The 20,000-nt window shown below is 42.9% G+C and overlaps 1 protein-coding gene across 1 annotated transcript in view; it reads left to right on the top strand.

The window, feature by feature from the left end:
• The window catches only part of LCT (lactase), a 47,583-nt gene extending 27,850 nt beyond the window's left edge, over nucleotides 1-19,733 (top strand). The window contains exons 9-18 of the mRNA XM_056793811.1: nucleotides 1-606; nucleotides 1,399-1,667; nucleotides 3,013-3,303; nucleotides 7,143-7,341; nucleotides 8,872-9,074; nucleotides 11,934-12,043; nucleotides 13,769-13,903; nucleotides 15,503-15,726; nucleotides 17,790-18,017; nucleotides 18,944-19,733. The exon at nucleotides 1-606 is cut by the window's left edge and continues 942 nt beyond it. Of these exons, the coding sequence (XP_056649789.1) occupies nucleotides 1-606; nucleotides 1,399-1,667; nucleotides 3,013-3,303; nucleotides 7,143-7,341; nucleotides 8,872-9,074; nucleotides 11,934-12,043; nucleotides 13,769-13,903; nucleotides 15,503-15,726; nucleotides 17,790-18,017; nucleotides 18,944-19,155 (2,477 nt within the window). The 3' untranslated portion in view covers nucleotides 19,156-19,733. The remainder of the gene's footprint in view (nucleotides 607-1,398; nucleotides 1,668-3,012; nucleotides 3,304-7,142; nucleotides 7,342-8,871; nucleotides 9,075-11,933; nucleotides 12,044-13,768; nucleotides 13,904-15,502; nucleotides 15,727-17,789; nucleotides 18,018-18,943) is intronic.
• Nucleotides 19,734-20,000: the final 267 nt, after the last annotated feature.

Below are 20,000 nucleotides of genomic sequence, written 5' to 3'. Positions count from 1 at the left end.
CTCACGCAAGAGTCTACCATACGTATGATGAGAAGTACAGGGAGAGTCAGAAGGGAGTCATTTCCCTGAGCCTCAGCACCCACTGGATGGAGCCCAAGTCACCCAACTTGCCGGGAGATATTGAAGCGGCTGATCGGGCTCTTCAGTTTAGCTTGGGCTGGTTTGCCCACCCCATCTTCAGAAATGGAGACTACCCAGATGCCATGAAGTGGAAAGTAGGGAATAGAAGTGAGCTACAAAATTTAGCCACTTCTCGCCTCCCCAGCTTCACCGAGGAAGAAAAGAGATACATTAGAAACACGGCGGATGTCTTCTGTCTCAACACCTACTCTACCAAGATCGTGAAACACAGAACCCCCCAGCTCAACCCTCCTTCTTATGAAAATGACCTGGAGAGGACCGAGGAGGACGATAATTCTTGGCCTTCGACGGCTGTCAACAGAGCAGTGCCCTGGGGGATGAGAAGGGTCTTGAATTGGCTCAAAGAAGAATATGGTGACATTCCCATTTATGTTACTGAAAACGGGGTAGGACTCAAGAAATCTCAAATTGAGGACATAGATAGGATATTTTTTTTCAAAACCTACATCAATGAAGCTTTGAAAGGTATGTGGGCTTTTCAGATGCCTTACAGAGATGTCCCATGTCCCATGGGCCACATTCCTGTGATGCTCTGAGTTCTCTTAACAGATCCCTCTTCACCCACAAGCTCTACTTTGGCTTTTGGCATGTCTTTTTTTTCAATACCAAAAATCCAGTGTTTCTTTCAAAAAAATTTTTATTTAATTAATTCTTAAAATTAATTACTATATTAAATCATTTAATTAATTAATCTTTTTCTGTGGTTATATGATTCATGTTTTTTCCCTCCCCCCTCCTATAGCCAATGTGCAATTCAACTAAAAATTCAGTGTTTCTCAGGCAATTCTGAACTCTATATGCAAAGTACTGTCAACCTGCTCTTTCTCTTCTCACAAGTTAATCTACCCAAATGGTACCTTCTCTGTTCAATTAATTAGAGCTGGCTCCTTGGGCTTGCATCAGAGATCTGAAATATTGCTTTTTGGTATAATGATGCCCAGTTCTCTTCAAAATACTAGGAAGAAAGGAAGGAAAGAAGCATTTACTGAACACTACCTATGCATCAGACATTGTTCCAAGCTCTACTTACAAATGTTATTTCATTTGATTCTCACAATAACCCTGGGAGGTAGATGCTATTATTATACCCATTTTATAGCTGAGGAAACTGAGACAATGGTTAAGTGACAGGCTAGGAAGTGTCTAAGACTATCTCTGAACTCGGGTCTTCTTGATTATAGATGCAGCACCACCAAGCACCCTAAAGTCACAGAATGACACTAATTCTTTGAAATCTTCCCTTTAAAATTTTATTAGCCTACAATCTGGATGGTGTCAACCTCCAAGGATACATGGCTTGGTCCATGATGGACAACTTTGAATGGTTGCAGGGCTATAGTGTCAAGTTTGGACTCTACCAGGTAGACTTTAATGACACCAACAGACCCCGTACTGCAAGAACTTCAGCCAGATACTACACAGAAGTTATCAACAACAATGGCATGCCACTGGACAAAGAGGATGAGTTTCTGTATGGAGAGTTTCCTAAGGGCTTTGTCTGGAGTGCAGCCTCAGCTGCCTATCAGGTAAGGAAGGCACAGGGCAAGATATCTGTGTCTCCCATTGGATGTACTTGGACTTGACCAAAATATCTGGTCCTACCAAGAGAATTGGGTTGAGCTGAGCTGTAGCAAATGTTATAGAATCACAGCCGAGTTGGAAGGGATGTCAGAGTTCTAATTTAACCAATACGTAAAGATTTTCTCCCTAATCAACCCAATGAATGGTTATCCATCTTTTGCTTAATGACAGCCCATTCCACTTTTGGACAGCTCTAAAAGAAGTTTTTCCTGACCCTAAGTCTAAATGTGTTTTTTGCAACCTTCATCCTTTGGTTTTGACTCTACCTTTTAGACTCAAGAAGAACAAGTCCATTTATTCTTCCCTTTGGCAGACTTTGAAATATTGGTACAGTATTTCTGGAAAAAGTAGAATCTGGTAGCTTCAAAACAAAAGCATGTAGTAAAAATTGCTCAAGTTATAAATATTTAAAATCAGTGGTCTTGGTTTCTTGATCTGCCCCTTCCATTCAGGCAAATCACTAAAATTCAAGTTCAGTCAACATTTATTAAGTATCTATTCTATACAAAGCAATAGACTAGGTGCTAGGCATAGCAAAGGTTATTATAATGAACTTAGTGTCTAATAACAAAATGACAAAGTACACAAATGGTCTGTAGATCAGAGTATGAACTCTTACCATGCTGTCAAATTCATAGCTTTATACTAAATTACTTTCTGAGCAGAACTGAAAATAAAAACAAGATGATGCTTCTCTCTAAGAAATGAAGGATAAAAAATGATTAGTTGTTTGTACTTGAGCTCCTTTAAGGAATTTCAGATGAGTAAGATCTACAGTGATTTCCTGTTTTGCAACAGGAAAATAATCTTACTCTGTATATGATGAGTTTAAATTAATGTCTTAATCCATAAAGAATAGGGCCTCTCTATACTAATCATACTGTTTGTACAGGGTTGTACAGTCCAAGAACATAATCAGGAATCTGCCCAATAATATTAAGAAAACTCTCTACCACCCCACTGTTTTTTAACTTTTAAAATTTGGTGGGGAAAGAGGTAATTTGGCATGTACCTTTATTGGAAATTAGGATTCTGCCAAATCATATGGCATCTTGGAAATATGTCTGCCCTACTCTAAGAAGAAGGTCTAATCCTACTTCCTCTTCCTCAACATGCATTTATCAAACATTTACTAGGTGACAGACAGTTTGTTAAACTCTGGAATCAGAAATTATTCTTTCCAGTTATGTCCAGATTTCAAACTTAGAGACATGAGTTAATGAAATGCTTTAGAGCTGAGGAGGGGACTTGTTTTAAATAATCAAGTTTGCAATGTTTTATCATTTTGAGATTGAAGGTGCCTGGAGAGCTGATGGCAAGGGTCTCAGTATCTGGGACACATATTCTCATACTCCACTGAGGATTGAGAATGACGACACTGCAGACATTGCTTGTGACAGCTATCATAAAATCCAAGAGGATGTGGTGGCCCTTCAGAATCTTGGCGTGTCCCACTATCGCTTCTCCATCTCCTGGACTCGAATTCTCCCTGATGGAACCACTAGACAAATTAATGAAAAGGGGCTAAACTACTATGAAAGGCTCATTGATGCACTACTGGCAGCCAGTATTATGCCTCAGGTAAAAGGGCAGGGAAGGGGTGGGGTCCGGCCAAAAGAAAGATGGTTAAATCAAATGGGACAGAAAAGTCCAAATGCTCTAAACCAAAAGGCAAATATATTTAAGCAACAAGTATATCCATCTATCTATCTATCCATCCATCCATCCATCCATCCATCCATTCATCCATTCATCCATCCACCTATTCATCTCTCTCTCTCTCCCTCCCTCCCATCTATCTATCAATCTATCTACATATATACACTCACATAGACATAACATGTACATATGTACTGTAAATGTGAAAATTAATGGTTAAACAATAATTTTATGAAATTATGTGGTCACCAATATTTCAAGTCAGAAATGTATAATAGAGGGGAAACAATAAAGTAGAGAAATGTGAAAGTGATAGAAAAGTTATCTATGCTATCTTAATCCAGACAGAGATTAATTAACTTTCAATCAGGAAGGTCAGTAGTGAGTAGTCAGACTCCTCTAAGATGGAAGCTAGTCTCTCCAGAAACTAGGAAAAGAGTCAGCCTTTCACTCACCCCATGAAGTAGTACAGGAGTCAGAGTCCAAGTTGAAGTTCATCTCCAAGCCCATGATCCAAGCTCCCTCGAAGACTCTCCCCAGTCAGGAGACTATCTCCACAAGCCTGACCCAAACTGCAGGATTCATGGCTTTTTATGGTGATTTCTTGTCCCTGCCCCTCTTCATAGGGGCCAATCACAGTTTCCAAATTGTCTAGCACTGCCCAAGGGCAGTGTTTGTGGGAACTACTAATCACCTTTGGGAGGGGTGAATACTCATCAAAAGGATTCACAGATTCCTGACTGATTGAGTTTCTAATCAGAGGATTCACAAGTTTGGGACTGAGTTAAAGGGGTGGAGCTCTCTAAGTAAGTGACTTGTGAGTTCTCTAAGTACCTTCCTTGCTAGCTTCTCACCTAGTACTAAGTAGGGTGTTCAGTCTTTTGTTGATTCAATTCAAAAGTAGACAGATGTGAGTTTTAAAATTAATATTCAATAACTCAAGTATTATATTTTTAAAGTTTTATTATTACTAACTTAAAATAAAAAGCTAGAGTAAAACCTGCCTAACTTGACCACGAGGAAGAAGAAGAAAGAGGGAAGGGTCACAGTTAACTTAAATACAATCATGTAAATGTGAGGACACAGGAAAAGAGAAAAGGATTCTAGGTAATAAAGAAATTAATTTTGGGTAATGTCATTTTTAGGGGTTCAAGAATTTCCAACTATACCCAAAAGAGAGTTAATCCTGCCTCCACAATCTAAGTAGGGATACTTAGTGTTAACTCAAAATAGACAAAGGGAATAAAGGGTTTCCTTTCACAAGTGTAAATTTAGAACAAAGAATTCCCATTTATAATACACATATTTTATTTATGCATCTATATAAGCTAGGTATATATTGGATAGCTAGGTAGTTCATTGGATAGACTGCCACATCTATATAAACTCATCTTCCTGAGTTTATATCTGTCCTCAGAGTCTTACTTCCTGTGTGACCCAGGGCAAGTCCCATTACCTTGTTGACCTCAGTTTTCTCATCTGTACAATGAACTGGAGAAGGAAATAGCAAACCACTCCAGTTTCTTTGCCAAGAAAGCCCCAAATGGGGTCATGGAGAGTTAGATAATAACTGATTGACTAACAAAATAAGCATGTATACATAGGAATGTATACATATGCATACATACAATAAAGAAGTTCATATATATCACAGAGGAGATAAGATTACCATACTAGATGTTTGTATTTAATTTAGTCTAAAATGTAGGCGCCTAAACAAGGTTACTTACCTTCCTTTCCCTCAGGGAGGTTTGGGTTGGATTGCTCAGAATCTAATTAGTGTCTTTTATATTATATATACCCACATATATAGCATAATATGTTATGTATTTATATATGTGATATATAATCTAATTGTAATCTAAAGCAAAATGAGATTATGCACTCTAATTGGGATGTGACCCCTGAATATCTTCTTCCAAGAAAAAGCATTTGATGTTCCCTGAAAAGTTGCCATGCTCCTGTTCCATCTGACAAAGGTCTCTTCAGCATCCGCTGTAAGGTGGCCCACCAACAGAGATACTATAAGCCTGGCCCGCAAGCTATCTCCCAGACCAGGCAGGAAGAACAATGTAAGACTTGCCTGGCATCAAGAATTTAAAAAAAAAATGGTTCTATCCAAAGTCACTCCTGGGAGAGGTCACGGTAATGAGGGAGTGATATCATAGCTCACTTTCTATCAGGCTTTATGGAATACAGGGGGAGCTTTGCTCACCTGTGGAGGACATGATAGAAGTGCTCTTGTCACGAGACCCAAGTTCAGGGGCTGAGACGTCACTTAGAATGCAAACACGGCTCCTCTTTCCACTCTACTGTTATCTTTCCATGGAAGCTATCAATAGGACCTGAACTGGGCCCTCGATTTGGGATTCTCGGAACCGAAGAGGGTGTGCACTCCAGGAAGGGGATTGGCATCAGCATAAGCAAGGAGGAGAAGTACAAATACCGTCCGACATTTAGGTAGTGCTTTGTGGTCTGTGTAGGGTTTTAGATACCAGATCTTATTTGAAGAAGTGAAGGCATTGACCTATATTCCTAGTGTAAGCGAGCAACGTGCCAAAAGCAAGGTTTACCCCAAGAATAGTCCCTATGGGAGGGATCACCATTCAGTCAACAGACATTTGTTAAGTGCCTGCTCTGTGAAAACCAAAAAAAAGGAGCCAAATGGGTCCTGCTCTCAAGGAGGCTCCTTGTGTTTTACACAACTTCACACGTCACACGGGCAGCCTATTGCTTGCCTTCTCAATGGAAGGGGGAGAGGATTTGGAACTTGACATTTTTTTTAATCGTTTCAAGAAGTCTAGAGTCTAATGGGGAAGCCAATATGCAAACCACCATGTATATACATGATATAGAAAAGATAAATTAGAAATAATCTCAGAAGAAAGGCATTCACAGGAAGGGAATTAGGAAAAGCTTCTTACAGAAGGTGAGAATAAAGCCAAGAGGCAGAGACGAGGAGGGAGAGAATTGCAGGCATGGGGGACAGTGAGTGAAAATGTTCAGTCTAGAAATGGAGTTGGATCATAGTAAGACCTTTGGCTTGACTGGAATGGCTAGTATGTGTTGGGAAACAATGGAGAGTCTGGAGGGGAGAATTCAATGAACTTCAGCTTCAAATACAGTCCTTTCCCTCCAGCTCATAGTCTAGTAGGGTTCTGAGACATGTACACACCTTAGAATGTAGTAACGAGCTGGCATTCATGGGAATAAAGGGCATGTGTTAGTTAGAACCAGGAGAGGCTGAAGAAGCAATCTATGCCTGGGATCATTCTTAAGGAGAGGAAACTTAGTCATGTTGAAAACCTTTCCAGGTATCATCGGATGACGTCCCTTGGCATTGCACACAGTACATAGGGAAAATGTATCTTTCCCCTTTACACCAAGACCAATTTCACAAGTTTCCAATAGATATCATTTGAAAGAGGACAACCTAGCTTCTTTTTAAAGTGTTTTTTCACTACTTTGAAGTATTGTAAGTACTTCAAATATAAAATATATTACCATGAAACATAAATACAAATACATTGCAAATGATTCTGATTGGAGTACCCACTTTGGACTACTCATCTTAGACATGTAAGATGAATTTAGCTTCTATTCTATTAACTAATTTAATTTAATTTAAGTGATGAGGACTTTTAGACTGGAGTATGTGATGAGAGATGATGTCTCAAGTCTTCTCTGGAAAAGTTTAAGATTGAAGGCAGACAGAAGTCTGGATTAGTGGCAATTTTCCTGATGTGGCTTTTTAAAAATAGGTTACTCTATACCACTGGGACCTGCCCCAGGCACTTCAGAATGTCGGAGGCTGGGAGAATGATACTATAGTGCAGAGGTTTAAGGAATATGCAGATGTGCTCTTCAGAAGGCTGGGAGATAAAGTGAAGTTCTGGATCACTCTCAACGAGCCCTATGTCATTGCCAATCTGGGCCATGGCTATGGAACAGCAGCTCCAGGTAATGGCACCAGGGCTTCCTGGTTGGCTAATTGGTTGGGGATATGTTCTATGAGTCAGGAAAATCATGGAGTTCCACTAAATGGGTAGAGGGGGTCTGATCTGAGAGCCTGAATGAGATCTAAGACATTTCTGTGTCCCAGAAGGAAAACATGGCCCCCATTCTGATATCTCCTCTCCTCCTCCACAAAGCATATCTGAAAAGAGACACTGATTTCCCCTCCCAAAGCATAGTGTATCAGCTATCTATTCTCCTCATTTTACATAGGAGGAAACTGAGGGTCAGAGAGGTCGAGTGACTTGCCCACGGCCATGTGATTAATGGTAGAGCCAGCAGTTGAATCCACATGGCCAGATTTATAACTCAAGGGTCTTTCCTCCAAACTGCTGACTAAACATTGAAATCTAAGAATTCACCCTTCTGCCATTCTCCAAATGCTAGGTGTCAGTATGTTAATCTTAAGTATAGTTATAATAAAATGAATTAACATAGAAAACAAGACAGCCATTTTTGGAAATGATCAATATGGGAATATATTTTGTTTTTCTTCCCTCTCCTCCCTTCCCCTTCCTTAATTATCTCTTTCCAGAACCTGAGATGCACCTTGCCCATAACAGGTGCTTAATACATTGATTGATCATAAATAAATTGTATATGTAATAAATGGCATAAGATTACATAAAAATGATGACTTGTAAAAACAAGACAAAAGTTAATAATATCCCCCCTGACATATCAGCCTTTCATAAGTTTGCATGTCTTTCTTAGCCCATCTTCAACTACAAACTCTTGTAGGACAAGGACTGTATCTTACCCTCCATTCAGGTTCATACAAATAATAAACACTAAAATAAAGTCTTAGATGATGACAATGATGATGGTCTGGCATCCCGTGGAATAGCCTCCATAGTTATATATGGGCTAAATCAATACCCTAGAGTGAGAAAGGGACATTTATCAAGATTTATCTCTATTGACTCTCCCTAAAGAACAATATAATTTTCTCATCTCTCATTCTGTGTTACCCAGAGCAATCTTTTGGTAATTGATTTGCATGCCCAGACACTAGATATGATTATAGAAAAAGGGATGCGTCACATAGGGGACCAGTTTCCATTTGCCAACCTAGCATTTCTCTCATTGCACATTTTTCCCCCTGACATTCTGGTTTACCATTCATCCATCCCTTTAACACAAAGGTAACAAGGCGGCCTAGAGAACGAGTGTCAGACCTAGAGTCAGAAAGACCCAAGTTCAAATCTAGCCTCAGACACGCATAACTAGGTGACCCTGGGCGAGTCACTCCACTCCCTTTGCCTAGCCCTTACTCTTCAGTTACTAAGATAGAAAGCAAGGGTTAAAAAGATGCTATGTAAATGCTACTTGTTTTTCCAGTTGGTTAGCACCAGGTTTTTTTGTGTGCAGCTTTAATTGTCACCAAATCAGACAACTGTTGGAAAAGCCCTGGGAAGTTTTGTTGTACTCTCTATTTTTTTGAACCCTTGGTCGATTTTGCCTTGTATTTGGTAGGTATTTCCTTTAGACCAGGCACTGCTCCCTACATCGTTGGCCATAACTTACTAAAGGCGCATGCCGAAGCCTGGCACCTGTATAATGACGTCTACCGAGCCAAGCAAGGAGGGCTGATTTCCATCACCATCAGCAGTGACTGGGCAGAGCCCAGAGACCCTTCCAAACAAGAAGATGTGGAAGCTGCCAGAAGATATGTCCAGGTCTCTTTAGATCCTTTTGTTGTTGTTTTCTCTTTCTATCGCTCTGCCATTCCTCTCTTTTTAGCCTTTCTTGTATTGATGATGTGGGGCATTGAGTGCTGGACTTGGAATTAGGGAGACCAGAGTGGAAATCTCTTCCTGTGGAGGCCAAACAGAGAGATCAAGATAGTGAATGAAAAGACCCCAGTTCTTCCCTATGGCTCTGCCTTTTATGAGCTGTGTCATCTTGAACAAGCCACTCTGTGCCTTGGTTTCCAAATTGATAAAATGGCCTCTCTGTGGCATATTCATACCAAAGTTCTTCCTTTGTTTTAGGGCGACAAGAAGGCAAAATCGTTATTGTTAAGCAGGTAGCACTTACTGTATTGATGTTTGCATTCCCCAAAGTTGGCATATAGTAACTTTGACGTAAAGCAGTTTCCCATTCATAGGATCTGCCAGCAGCTCCTACATAATGCACCTGTGGGTGCAAGGAAATGGGAGACTAGAGGAACAGGGATGTGAGATAGACAAGTCAGTCAGAGGAAGAGACGCAGAGACCACAAGGTAAAACACTGGGGAGTTGCGAGCTCCTCCGGTGATACTTCTCTGGAAGAAGATAACGAGTGGGGACATTATAAGTATGAGAAACAAGAAAACATGCGCGGAGCTGAGCACTCCGGGATATCCCCCCTAGGCCAGGGGGTCCGGAGATTACTGGGAGACAAACCGGGCAGCTGTGCCTGGTCAGTCAGTCAGACATGAGGAGGCCATTATAGCAAGATTAAGAGGTGCAGGAGCAAGAGCAAGGCTGTGAGAGCAAGAGGTGTAAGAGAAGAGGAGGCTCGCAGTGTTCCCCAGCCTTTATTGGGGACCTTCGGAATGCCAAGCAAGAGTGATTGATGAATACGTGACATGATAAATTGTGGAATTGACAATGACGGAATCAAATAGGAGGAGATTAATGGAACTCAAGCTTTGTAAATGAATGGAGTCCGAGCCAGGGCATGGTGGCTGTCCACGCCCAGCCCAGGAATTTGCTAGTCCTTTGCTAGTCCTTCCGACTGTCCCTTTCCATACAATGAACATTAAGTGATCTCTCCTTGTGTCTGGTAAATGAATATACAGGATACAATATCAATACACCAATCCTACTTCCAAGATGCTAACATGCCTGGTATGCTACACATTGATTTCTGTTATGAAGTCACATAGAAAACATCACCAACAGACTGATTTGAAAACTGTTGAGGAAGATGGTTCAAGATGCTCGCTAGGTCCATGGCATATTCTGTAATCTTGGGAATGCTTTTGCAAAATTTTCTTGACCCCCCAAATTTCTGGCCACTATCAACACAACATAGAAATTTTCTGCCCTGGGACAACCCTGACCCTTAAACTTGGAGTTCAGCTCCTGAAACCCCAACGTCTAAACGTTTTACCATGTTTAATAGAGTTGGGCTGTAACATCACACTCAGCCTGTAGGTACCACCATGTTGCATTACACAGTGTAGACAGAAAATCTCTTGAATTTGAGGTATTTGGTTTTGGAAGTTTCTGTTTTTTATAGGTTTGAAACAAATGAAAAATGTATTCTTATCCTGTACCTTTTGTCTACGGGAAGCCTTACTTTTCTAAGTGACTAAGAAATAGGAAAACAAAAACAAGAATACTCAACAAACTGAGAAAACAAAAACTTGGGTAACCAATTTAACTAACCCCTTTTTCAATCTGAATTGAATGATTAGAAGCTATGAAGATGGGCAATCCTACTGCTTTGGCCTCTAAGATTTCTGCTATAACTTCTGATTGGAGAAATGGAGCAAAAAAAGAAGACTCCTCCATTTCAGCACCAAAAGGATAAGACAGCGGTCTTTCTTCTACTTTGGGGGCTTCCTCAGAGTCCATTTTTTTTTTTAATACTTTACCTTCCATCTTAGAATCAATAGTGTGTATTAGTTCCAAGGCAGAAGAGTAGTAAAGGCGAGGAGAATGGGGGTCAACTCACTTGCACAGAGTCTGGGAAGATGTGTCTGAGGCCACATTTGAACCCAGGACCTCCTGTTTTTAGGTCTGACTCAATCCACCCAGCTGCCCCCAGAATCCACCGTTCTGATAACAAATTGTATCTCCTGTGTCTTAGCTTCCGTTCCTAAGTCTTTTCCAGATTCCCTCTCTAAAGCTTCCTCTCCCAAAAGTATACTCTTTCTTCTGAGTCAGTCTCAGAAAGAGACAGAGCAAAAGAGCCACTTGCCTTTTTAGCAAAAGATGGAGGACCCCATGGGACAAGATTCACAGCCCTTTGCTGTCAGATTCTGTTCCAAAAGTCTGGGGTAGAAGTTTTGCATACGACAAAGTACAGTTATCCCTTCTACATCGCAGGGAGCGAAGGGTGGGCGCCTACCCTCTGGGAAATCCATGTAAAATTTTTTGGCACTCTGTAGCAGAGAGGAAGTCTGAATTTCTTATGAGGTGTTTATATCGCCATTTACACGTTTCTAAGCTGCCTCTTGTTATCCATAGCTGGCTTCCACAAAACTCCCGAAGAGTTCCCATTTTGTTTCTTATGCTGCTATCAGCCAAGTTTTCCAGATTACTTTCTTCATCTCTATAACAAAAGAGTCCACGTAGCTGATCTCTGAGGGTCCTGTCCAGCTCTCAGTAGTACCACCTAAGGAGCCGACTATGGGTTAGTGAGCCTGATCCGGGGCACCAGCAAAATTGGCAGCTGGGTCCCACCGTGGTGGTGACGCCAGACTTCCGTCACTGAACACCTTGTGGACTTGTGTCTGGAGCCATATTTGAAGGTGGGGGTGGGGGCTTCCTGGGCAAACCTCCCCTCCTCACATCAGCTCTTTGTCCCTCACTCCTCTGCCTAGTTTATGGGAGGCTGGTTTGCCCATCCCATTTTCAAGAATGGAGACTACAACGAAGTCATGAAGACTCGGATTAGGGACAGGAGCCTGGCAGCAGGACTCAGCAAATCCAGGTAAGACGGGGCAGGCGTCCTCCAGACATCTCCTAACAGTCGGAAAGCTCTGTTGCCCCTGAGGATGTTAGCCACCGAGAGCCACAACTAGAACTGCTGATTCCTGGGGAAAGCACCCAAAATGTGCCCAGGAAAAGCAGCATAAAATCACCTTTTGGAGAGTATATTTTTTCTTTAATAATAGCTAGCATTTACATGAGGGTAGCTAGATGGCACAATGGACAGAGCACTAAGTTCAAAGCCAGGAAGATTCATCTTCCCAAATTCAAATCCAGCCTCAGACACTTCCTAGCTGGATGACTCTAAGCAAGTCACTCAGCTCTGTTTGCCTCAGTTTCTTCATCTGCTTAGGGTCTAGTTAAGGAAGAAACTAGAGCAAGTGTTAAAAGCACATGTGGGGAGGGGACAGCTATGTGGCTCAGTGGATAGAGTCAGACTTGGAGACAGGAGGTCCTGGGTTCAAATGTGCCTCAGACATGTCCTAGCTGTGTGACCCTGGGCAAGTCACTTAACCCCCATTGCCCAGGCCTTATTGCTCTTCTGCCTTGGAGCCAAGACTTACTTTCAATTCTAAGACAAAAGGTGAGGGTTTGGGTTGTGATTTTGTTTTGTTTTGTTTTGTTTTAATTGTATATCCAACCTCTTAGGTAAATAAACTGAGACCTAGAGAATTCAGAGATTTGCCCTGAAGGAGATGCCAGAAGTTGCACCCTGGACACTAGAAGGAAGCCCAGACAGTGATGCTAAGTGGGAAGGCTCTGAAAATCATGGGGAGGAGTTTGTGATGGGTGTGATAGGCATGAGAAAGCTATTGTCAGTTCTTGAATCAGTGAGGGACAGGACGAATGTGGGTTTTGGACATATTCTACCAACTTTTCTGAAATGCCAGTAGAGTTCTCCCCGCCTTGGGACAGTGGGAAGGGGGTGGGCAGGGGCTCAAGAGTAGAAGCAATTCTAGGAGGTTTTGATTGGCCACACTAAAGGTCACAGAAAAGGTAAGAAGGACCAAGGCTGGCCCAGAGTAAACCAGTGTCCCCAACCCACCCACCTCCCCGGTGATTTTCTGTGGCTGAAATCAATTTGAAAAAGACAAACTACCCTCCGTTTGTCAAATTGTGGGGATCAAAAAGATATTTGTGAAAAGGTACACAGCAATTCAGGATACTATAAGCTGAAAACAGAGGGCTGCATGTGATATAACAAGAAAGAAAAAGCTTAGAGATGTGTGTGAAAAACATCTCATTCTCAAAAAAGCGTATTCCTTTTAAAAAGGAGAATTCGATGAAGAGAAGTACCAGGAGAAAAGGAACAGGGAATTTGGTGCAAAGATCCTAAAATATGGGAAAAACAAAAGATACAGGATACAAATAAAAACATATCGGGTGTTTGTGACTTGGTTATAGAACTTGATGGATGGGGATCTACATCTGGACGCAACCTGGAGGGCAAACAAAGAGCTTCCTTTGAAGGTCACCAAAGGTTAACCTGTGACCCTGAGTGGAGGAGGACCAGAGGGACTGTAGACCCATCTCTTGTTTTTCCAATCCAGTTGGCTGAGCCACTGTCTTCCATTCAGTAGGACCATTGCTTCTATCTGACAAACCCTCAGTATGGTGCTTTTTGTAGCCCTACAAAGGTCTACTTGAGAAGAGAAATGAGCCCCTTTCCATGGGCTTCTTGAGTAGAACCCCTGCTTACTCTCTGTGCTGCCCTTTTAAACTTTAGGCTCCCAGAGTTTACTGAAGAAGAAAAGAGAAGGATCAACGGCACGTTTGACTTCTTTGGCTTCAATCATTACACCACGATCTTGGCTTCTAACTTGGATTACCCAAACTACATCTCTTCCTACGATGCAGACAGGTAAGCCTGTTGTCCTCACTTTACCTGAAGAAAAACGGAATCTAGCCGTCGGCTTCGTAGGTTCCCATGTCAGCTCTGCTCCTTGCTGCTTTTGTCACCTCCGCGGGGTTCGGTTCTGTCCCTAGAGTGAGGGAGCTGGAGTGGGCATCTGGGTGAACTGAGACCAGGAGTCTAGCAGACGAGTGGAAGTCCAGCCTCAGAGATTTCCTAGCTATGTGACCCAGACCTGTCGTGTAGCCCCAGCCGTCTAGCCTTACCTCTCTTCTGTCTTCGATTCTGGTATTAGTATATACTATTAAATATCAGTAAGATAGAAGTTTTTAATGAAAAGAAAGAACTAACGAAAATATTGCTCACGTTCTCTCATCTGATGGACTCTCCCAGGAGGGGAGGAACGAGCAGGCATCCTCCTCCCTGGGGGACAAATAAGAGGCTGGAGACCCAAGGTTCGGGAGCCCAGGCGAGGTCACACAGCTGGTTGAGGGGAACCAAGAGCCTATTGAACCCCTTATGAGTCCAGTCAAATGTCTGTCCAAGCACTTTTCCCATGATACATAATTAACATTTTATGTGAAAAGTTGAGACGGTCAGTCAATCAGCTGTCAATAAAAATATATTGGGGGTAGCTGGGTGGCTCAGTGGACTGAGAGCCAGGCCTAGAGACGGGAGGTCCTGGATTCAAATGTGGCCTCAGACACTTCCCAGCTGTGTGATCCTGGGCAAGTCACTTGACCCCCATGGCATAGCCCTTATCACTCTTCTGCCTTGGAACCAATGCCTAGTACTGATTATCAGATGGAAAGTAAGGGTTTAAAAAGAACATATATTAAATGCTCACTACATCTACGCCCCAGGAATACAAAGAAAGATAAAAATAGGGTCCCTGCCCTCAAGCAGCTCCGATTCTAGTGGGGGGAGATAACATGCCTACAGCTAGGTACCTACAAGATGTAACATGGTCATGGTGGGCGGTTGGGTCTCGAGGGAGGTGGGGATTGAGTTGTGTCTTGAGTTTGCAAAGGGTTTTACAAAGAGTGTTTCGTTTTCATATTAAATAGCACACTACAAGTAGCTGCCACTCCAGTGCCCTAACCCGAAGATGCTCAGACCAATGAGGACGGAGCGCTGAGGACCTCTGAGCTGTCGGGGCAGGGGAGAGCTGAGGGGAAGAGGGAGAATCTAGGTCAAGGTTAGGAAGCTGCCATCGACTGCAAAAATCTCCCAGGGCCTCCTGGCTCTCCTGCAGCACTGGTGGATGGGGCTTCCAGAGAAGGGATGTTCTGATGGTAGGAGAGGAGCTGCTAGAGGGAGATAAGGCGCCCTCTCTGGTCTGTGTTCAAGATGTCCAGAAAGCGTGTTGACTTCCTCACACACATTACAGTGATGTGTTTCACAGTGACTTTGAGTTAACCAGACACACACACATACATTGGAGTATCCCGAAGGAAGCCAGGTGGTGGAGGGAGATGGGTGAGCAGTCTAGCATGAGGAGCGCCTGTGAAAATGCCCAGAGGCCAGAGAAAGATGGAGCTACAGATGGGGATGTGACAAAAGGAAAGCTGAGGTTATGTCTCTCACGAATCTGGTTCTTGCCCCAAGGGGAGTGGCTTCTATAGCAGACCGATCTTGGTCAGATTCCGGCTCCTTCTGGCTGAAGATCACCCCCTTTGGCTTCAGAAGGATCCTGAAGTGGTTAAAGGAAGAGTATGGCAACCCTCCAATTTATATAACAGAGAACGGGGTTTCTGAACGGGGAACCTCCAGCCTCAATGACACCATCAGAATCTATTACCTCCGGAGTTACATCAATGAAGTCCTCAAAGGTATTTGAGTGCATCCTTCGTTTCGTGATTAAAAGTCAGTGACCTGTTCCTCAGGACGTGGGCCATATTTATTTATTGGGAAAAATGCGGGGATTGGAAAAACAGGGGATAAGGAAAGTTTGTAGCAGGGAATGGAGGAGTTTAAGGGAGAGAGGGAATATGGCTGCTGTTGAGGTAAAGGTGAGAGATGCCCCCTGCCGAGAGGCAGCAGCAGGGGGTCTGATAAGGACTGTTTGTCGTTGATGGCAGAGCTGATGTTTAGCTCCCTCTATGCCCAGAAAAGATAGTTCACTTATCTGACTGCGATATTCTAATAAGAGAAATTTTAATAACCAGTTTGGATTGGAAAGGGATCAGGGAAAAGGGAAGAGGGATGTCCCTAAATAAAGTTGAAGCCTTCCTCAGCTTTGGAGCTGAGGCCAGGTCTCACAGGCTGGTGGAGGGTTTCTCTTATTCCTGTCTATGCTATATCTGTGCTAGTTTTGTCAATTTCAGAATCTTAGCAGTAGACAGAAAGCAACAAGAAAGTCTGACCTTCAGTGCTGGTTGGGCCTGTGTCTTTGGGCTGAACCAAGCAGAGGCACTCCTAATGGAGACTGGGAAGCCAACACTCCTCCTACCTCCAACACCAGGAAGGAAGTGCTAGTCACAAGACCTAACTGCCACTCCCAGTTGCCCCTTCCCCCACCAACTGTCAGTCTTGACAATTTCCTCTCTCTCTAATATTCCCTCTGTTGCTTGTTCCAACACAGTGGCAGAAAGTTCAGAACTTATTTCTACTTTCCTTTCCACACCTGGCACTTCCTTTCCTCCCACCCCTCCCCTCTGTGCTCTCTCTCAGGGCTGGAAGTGAGTGACCTCACTTTCCTTATAGTATTGACCATTGCCATGACTAGACAGAAAATGTGGTTTCTAGCATGAATTCTTCCTTGTGACAACCCTTGCTATTTCCAGGGAAAAAAATCCTTTTCTTTTCATTTATCTTTCTGGGGCAGACCAGTGCCAGGCCTGGGGCTAGCAGGGCCCTAAGTTCAAGAGAAGCTCTGACTGTAGAGAGAAAAGAGCAGTCGCTGTTCAGCTATGGAGCAAGCATGTCTGTGGTCTTACCGATCTTAGTAGCGACAGTGACTTCTATGAAAGATTTATTTTGTTCCCCTTTAATAATTAGTTCATTTGAAGTGGAGAGAAAAAGACCAGAAAAGCACTGGTTGACTATGGAGCGTACAATACATCCTACTTGTTTTGGTGCCCTGTTTTATTCTCATAATCCTTCATATAATTCAGGGCGTTCGGGGTTGCAAGTGGTCATTTCCAGACTGTTAGCTTCGTAATGGTGGGCACGTGCTACAGTGAGAGACTTACAAATTGTCTGAATGTGGGCGCAGGCTAGCGTTCAAGCCAAACCTGGATCTTGTCTCTCTGAAGGTACCACACAGAGAAAAGGATCTTAGAACCTCGCTGCTTCCCCAATTATTTGGGGTTGTGCTTTGAGAACATGACCTTTGTTTACACTCAGCAGTCAAAGACAGCATTCAAGAGCCTGGATTGTGGGAAACCTTTACCCACAGGTTAAAGGCCTGCTTAATGATTTCATTTCCATTTAGCTCCTCCATGTGGGTGGTGCCCGCTGTCTAAAGGCAATTGGATATGAAACCACACGCTGACTGACAGAGGCAGTCCAGACAGATGGGAGGAGAGGCCTAATCAAAGGAAAGCAGAAGACTCAGGCAGTCCTAGACAGCAAAATGGCAGAATTCTTTTTTTAAATTAAAAAAAAAAATTATGGCAGAATCCTCACACCATCTGTCAGCCTCTGAGTCCACAATCCCATGGTGGGACGGGATGGCCTGTCTCTGCTCTGCAGTCCCAGTTTGTGAAATGAGCCTAAGACAGGCCCAATAGGGTGGGATGTGGAACAAGTAAGGACAGAAAGGATTTGGGGAAGAATTTCCAGAATGCAGAGCCTTCCCTGGGAGGCAGGGGGAAAGGGGCCCAAGGTTCTCCTAAGGACAACACCGTAGCTAGCTCACGGGAAACCTCCTACCTGGCCTTCTGTCTTCTAGCTATCCAGGATAATGTGGATATCCGTGGCTATACCGTCTGGAGCCTGATGGACAATTTTGAGTGGGCCACTGGCTTTACAGAGAGATTCGGTCTGCATTTCACAAACTACACTGACCCCTCCATCCCAAGGATCCCCAAAGAATCTGTCAAGTATTACGCCTCTGTAGTCAGGTGCAACGGCTTCCCGGACCCAGCCCATGGGCCACATCCCTGCCTCCAGTCGGAAGGTGAGACCCAGCTGGTGGGGCTGCTTAAAAGCCAGGAGGGAAGGGGCTGGGGGAGAGGGGAAGGCGTACTCTTCTCTAGGGCCTCTCCTGCGCTCCAGGGATTGTTGTCACGTCTGGCATTGGGAGTTTACTCAGAGATAGCCAGTGGAGACAAATGGAAAGAAGCCTGGATGAGGAGCCAGACGACCTGGTTTGACACTTCCTAGCTGTGCGACCCTGGTCAAGGCTCAACCTTTCCAAGTCTCCTCATCTGTAAAATGAGAAAAATGGTAGAACCCACGTCCCGGGGTGGTCATGAGTACCAAACGACCTATGTAAAGCGCGCTGTAAATCTTAAAGCGCTCTATAAATGCCAGCTAATATTCATATTACCCAGTTTCTAGCATCTGGGCTACCACTGACTTGTTAGGTCATTTGGGGGAAGTCATTTGACTTTCTGGGCTCGTTTGCTCTCCTATCAGATTGGGATGACTACTGACTTCATTAGGTTATTGTGAGGATCAGATAACAAGTGTGAAAACATCTTAAAAATATAAATCGCCGTCATTAGAGTATCATCTATACTGTTGCTAGACTCCTCTGAAAGACTGGAAAGTCAACAATAGTTTATATGCACATAGACTTCACTAAGTGCTTTACATACATGATCACATCTGATCTCAGAAGCCTTTGTGTATTTGTTGAAACTAATTCCAACAATTTACTTCAAATAATATTATGATATGCATTTAAATGAATATAAGCCAGGAAGGTGGAAGGCATAGTTTTACTCTCAATGATGAGAAATGAGCTTTTCATTGTAAAGATAAGGCCGTCTTTGTGACTTCTGAGGGTCTGTGCTTGAGTTCTTAGTTTGAATGTACTTTGGGAAAGAAGAATTGCTGAAATTTGGAGAGTAAGGAATCTTGTATGTGCTTGTTTTCTAGACGTCCTTCCCACCATTGAATCTGTGACAGACAGGCAAGTTCAGTTCTTGGGGCTGACGCTGGATGCCACCAATGCAGAAACAGCCTTATATATACTCTTCTTGCTCTTGATTGTTGGTGTCTGTGGACTGGCATTTACATTGTATAAATTTTGCAAGGTGTCTAAAAAAAGTCCAAGAGGTACAGGGCAACATGAATTGAGTCAAATGTAGGGTTTGTTTCTTCCATAAATATTTAAGCAGAGCTAAAGCACTGTGGATTTCTTTGCATAAGGTGGGCTGACTCAACAAAACAGACCATAAAAAAAATGTGCTTCTGACTTTTCCTGGGGCATCTGAGATACTGCCCCAAGTTTTCTCCCTGAAAACTTAACATTAAGATATTTTGGTTTCCATTAAGACCTTTCAGTCATCTAATCTATTAAAATGTTGTCATGGGAGGAAGATTGTCACACCATAAGGCTTTTATTCACCAACTACTTTGGGGGGATTTCCCATGTAGTCAGGCATTTGGAGAGGATGTAGATGGGAGAGCACCAAAAAAAAAAAAAGTTCCATTGGCTTGTGTCCCACCTAAGAAAAGATGTTCCATTTAACCATTTATTTTCACACAGACATAGGCAAAAGCCATCATGATGCTATTGTTCAGAACCAAACTTAAAAACCAAACAAAACACCAAATTGGGTGACTTGTTTTAAAAGCTCTGGAGTTGTCTTACTGACCTCACACTTTGAAAAGTCTCCCCACCCCTACTTTCTGGCAAAGAATAAAAAAGGCCTTATGAATGCTACATCGTGCTCTTCTTGTCAATCAACAAACATCAAGCACACAGATATAAAAGTGACCTAGTTCCTGACCACTAAGAGTTAACATAAGTAACAAAAATGTTTCTACACAGCCCTACCAATCAGAAGTTTAACAAGGATTTTGCTTATGTGCCATTGGGTCAAGTGCTTTCTTATTCAAATTCAAATGTATGTGATATAGCAAATAGATATTCTTTATTTCATTTGAAATATTCTATGCCTTCTCCAATTGGGGAACATAGGAGTTAGTA

The sequence above is a fragment of the Monodelphis domestica genome, chromosome 4, assembly GCF_027887165.1.
Source record: "Monodelphis domestica isolate mMonDom1 chromosome 4, mMonDom1.pri, whole genome shotgun sequence".
NCBI lineage: Eukaryota > Metazoa > Chordata > Mammalia > Didelphimorphia > Didelphidae > Monodelphis > Monodelphis domestica.
This window is presented reverse-complemented; position numbering and strand designations above follow the sequence as displayed.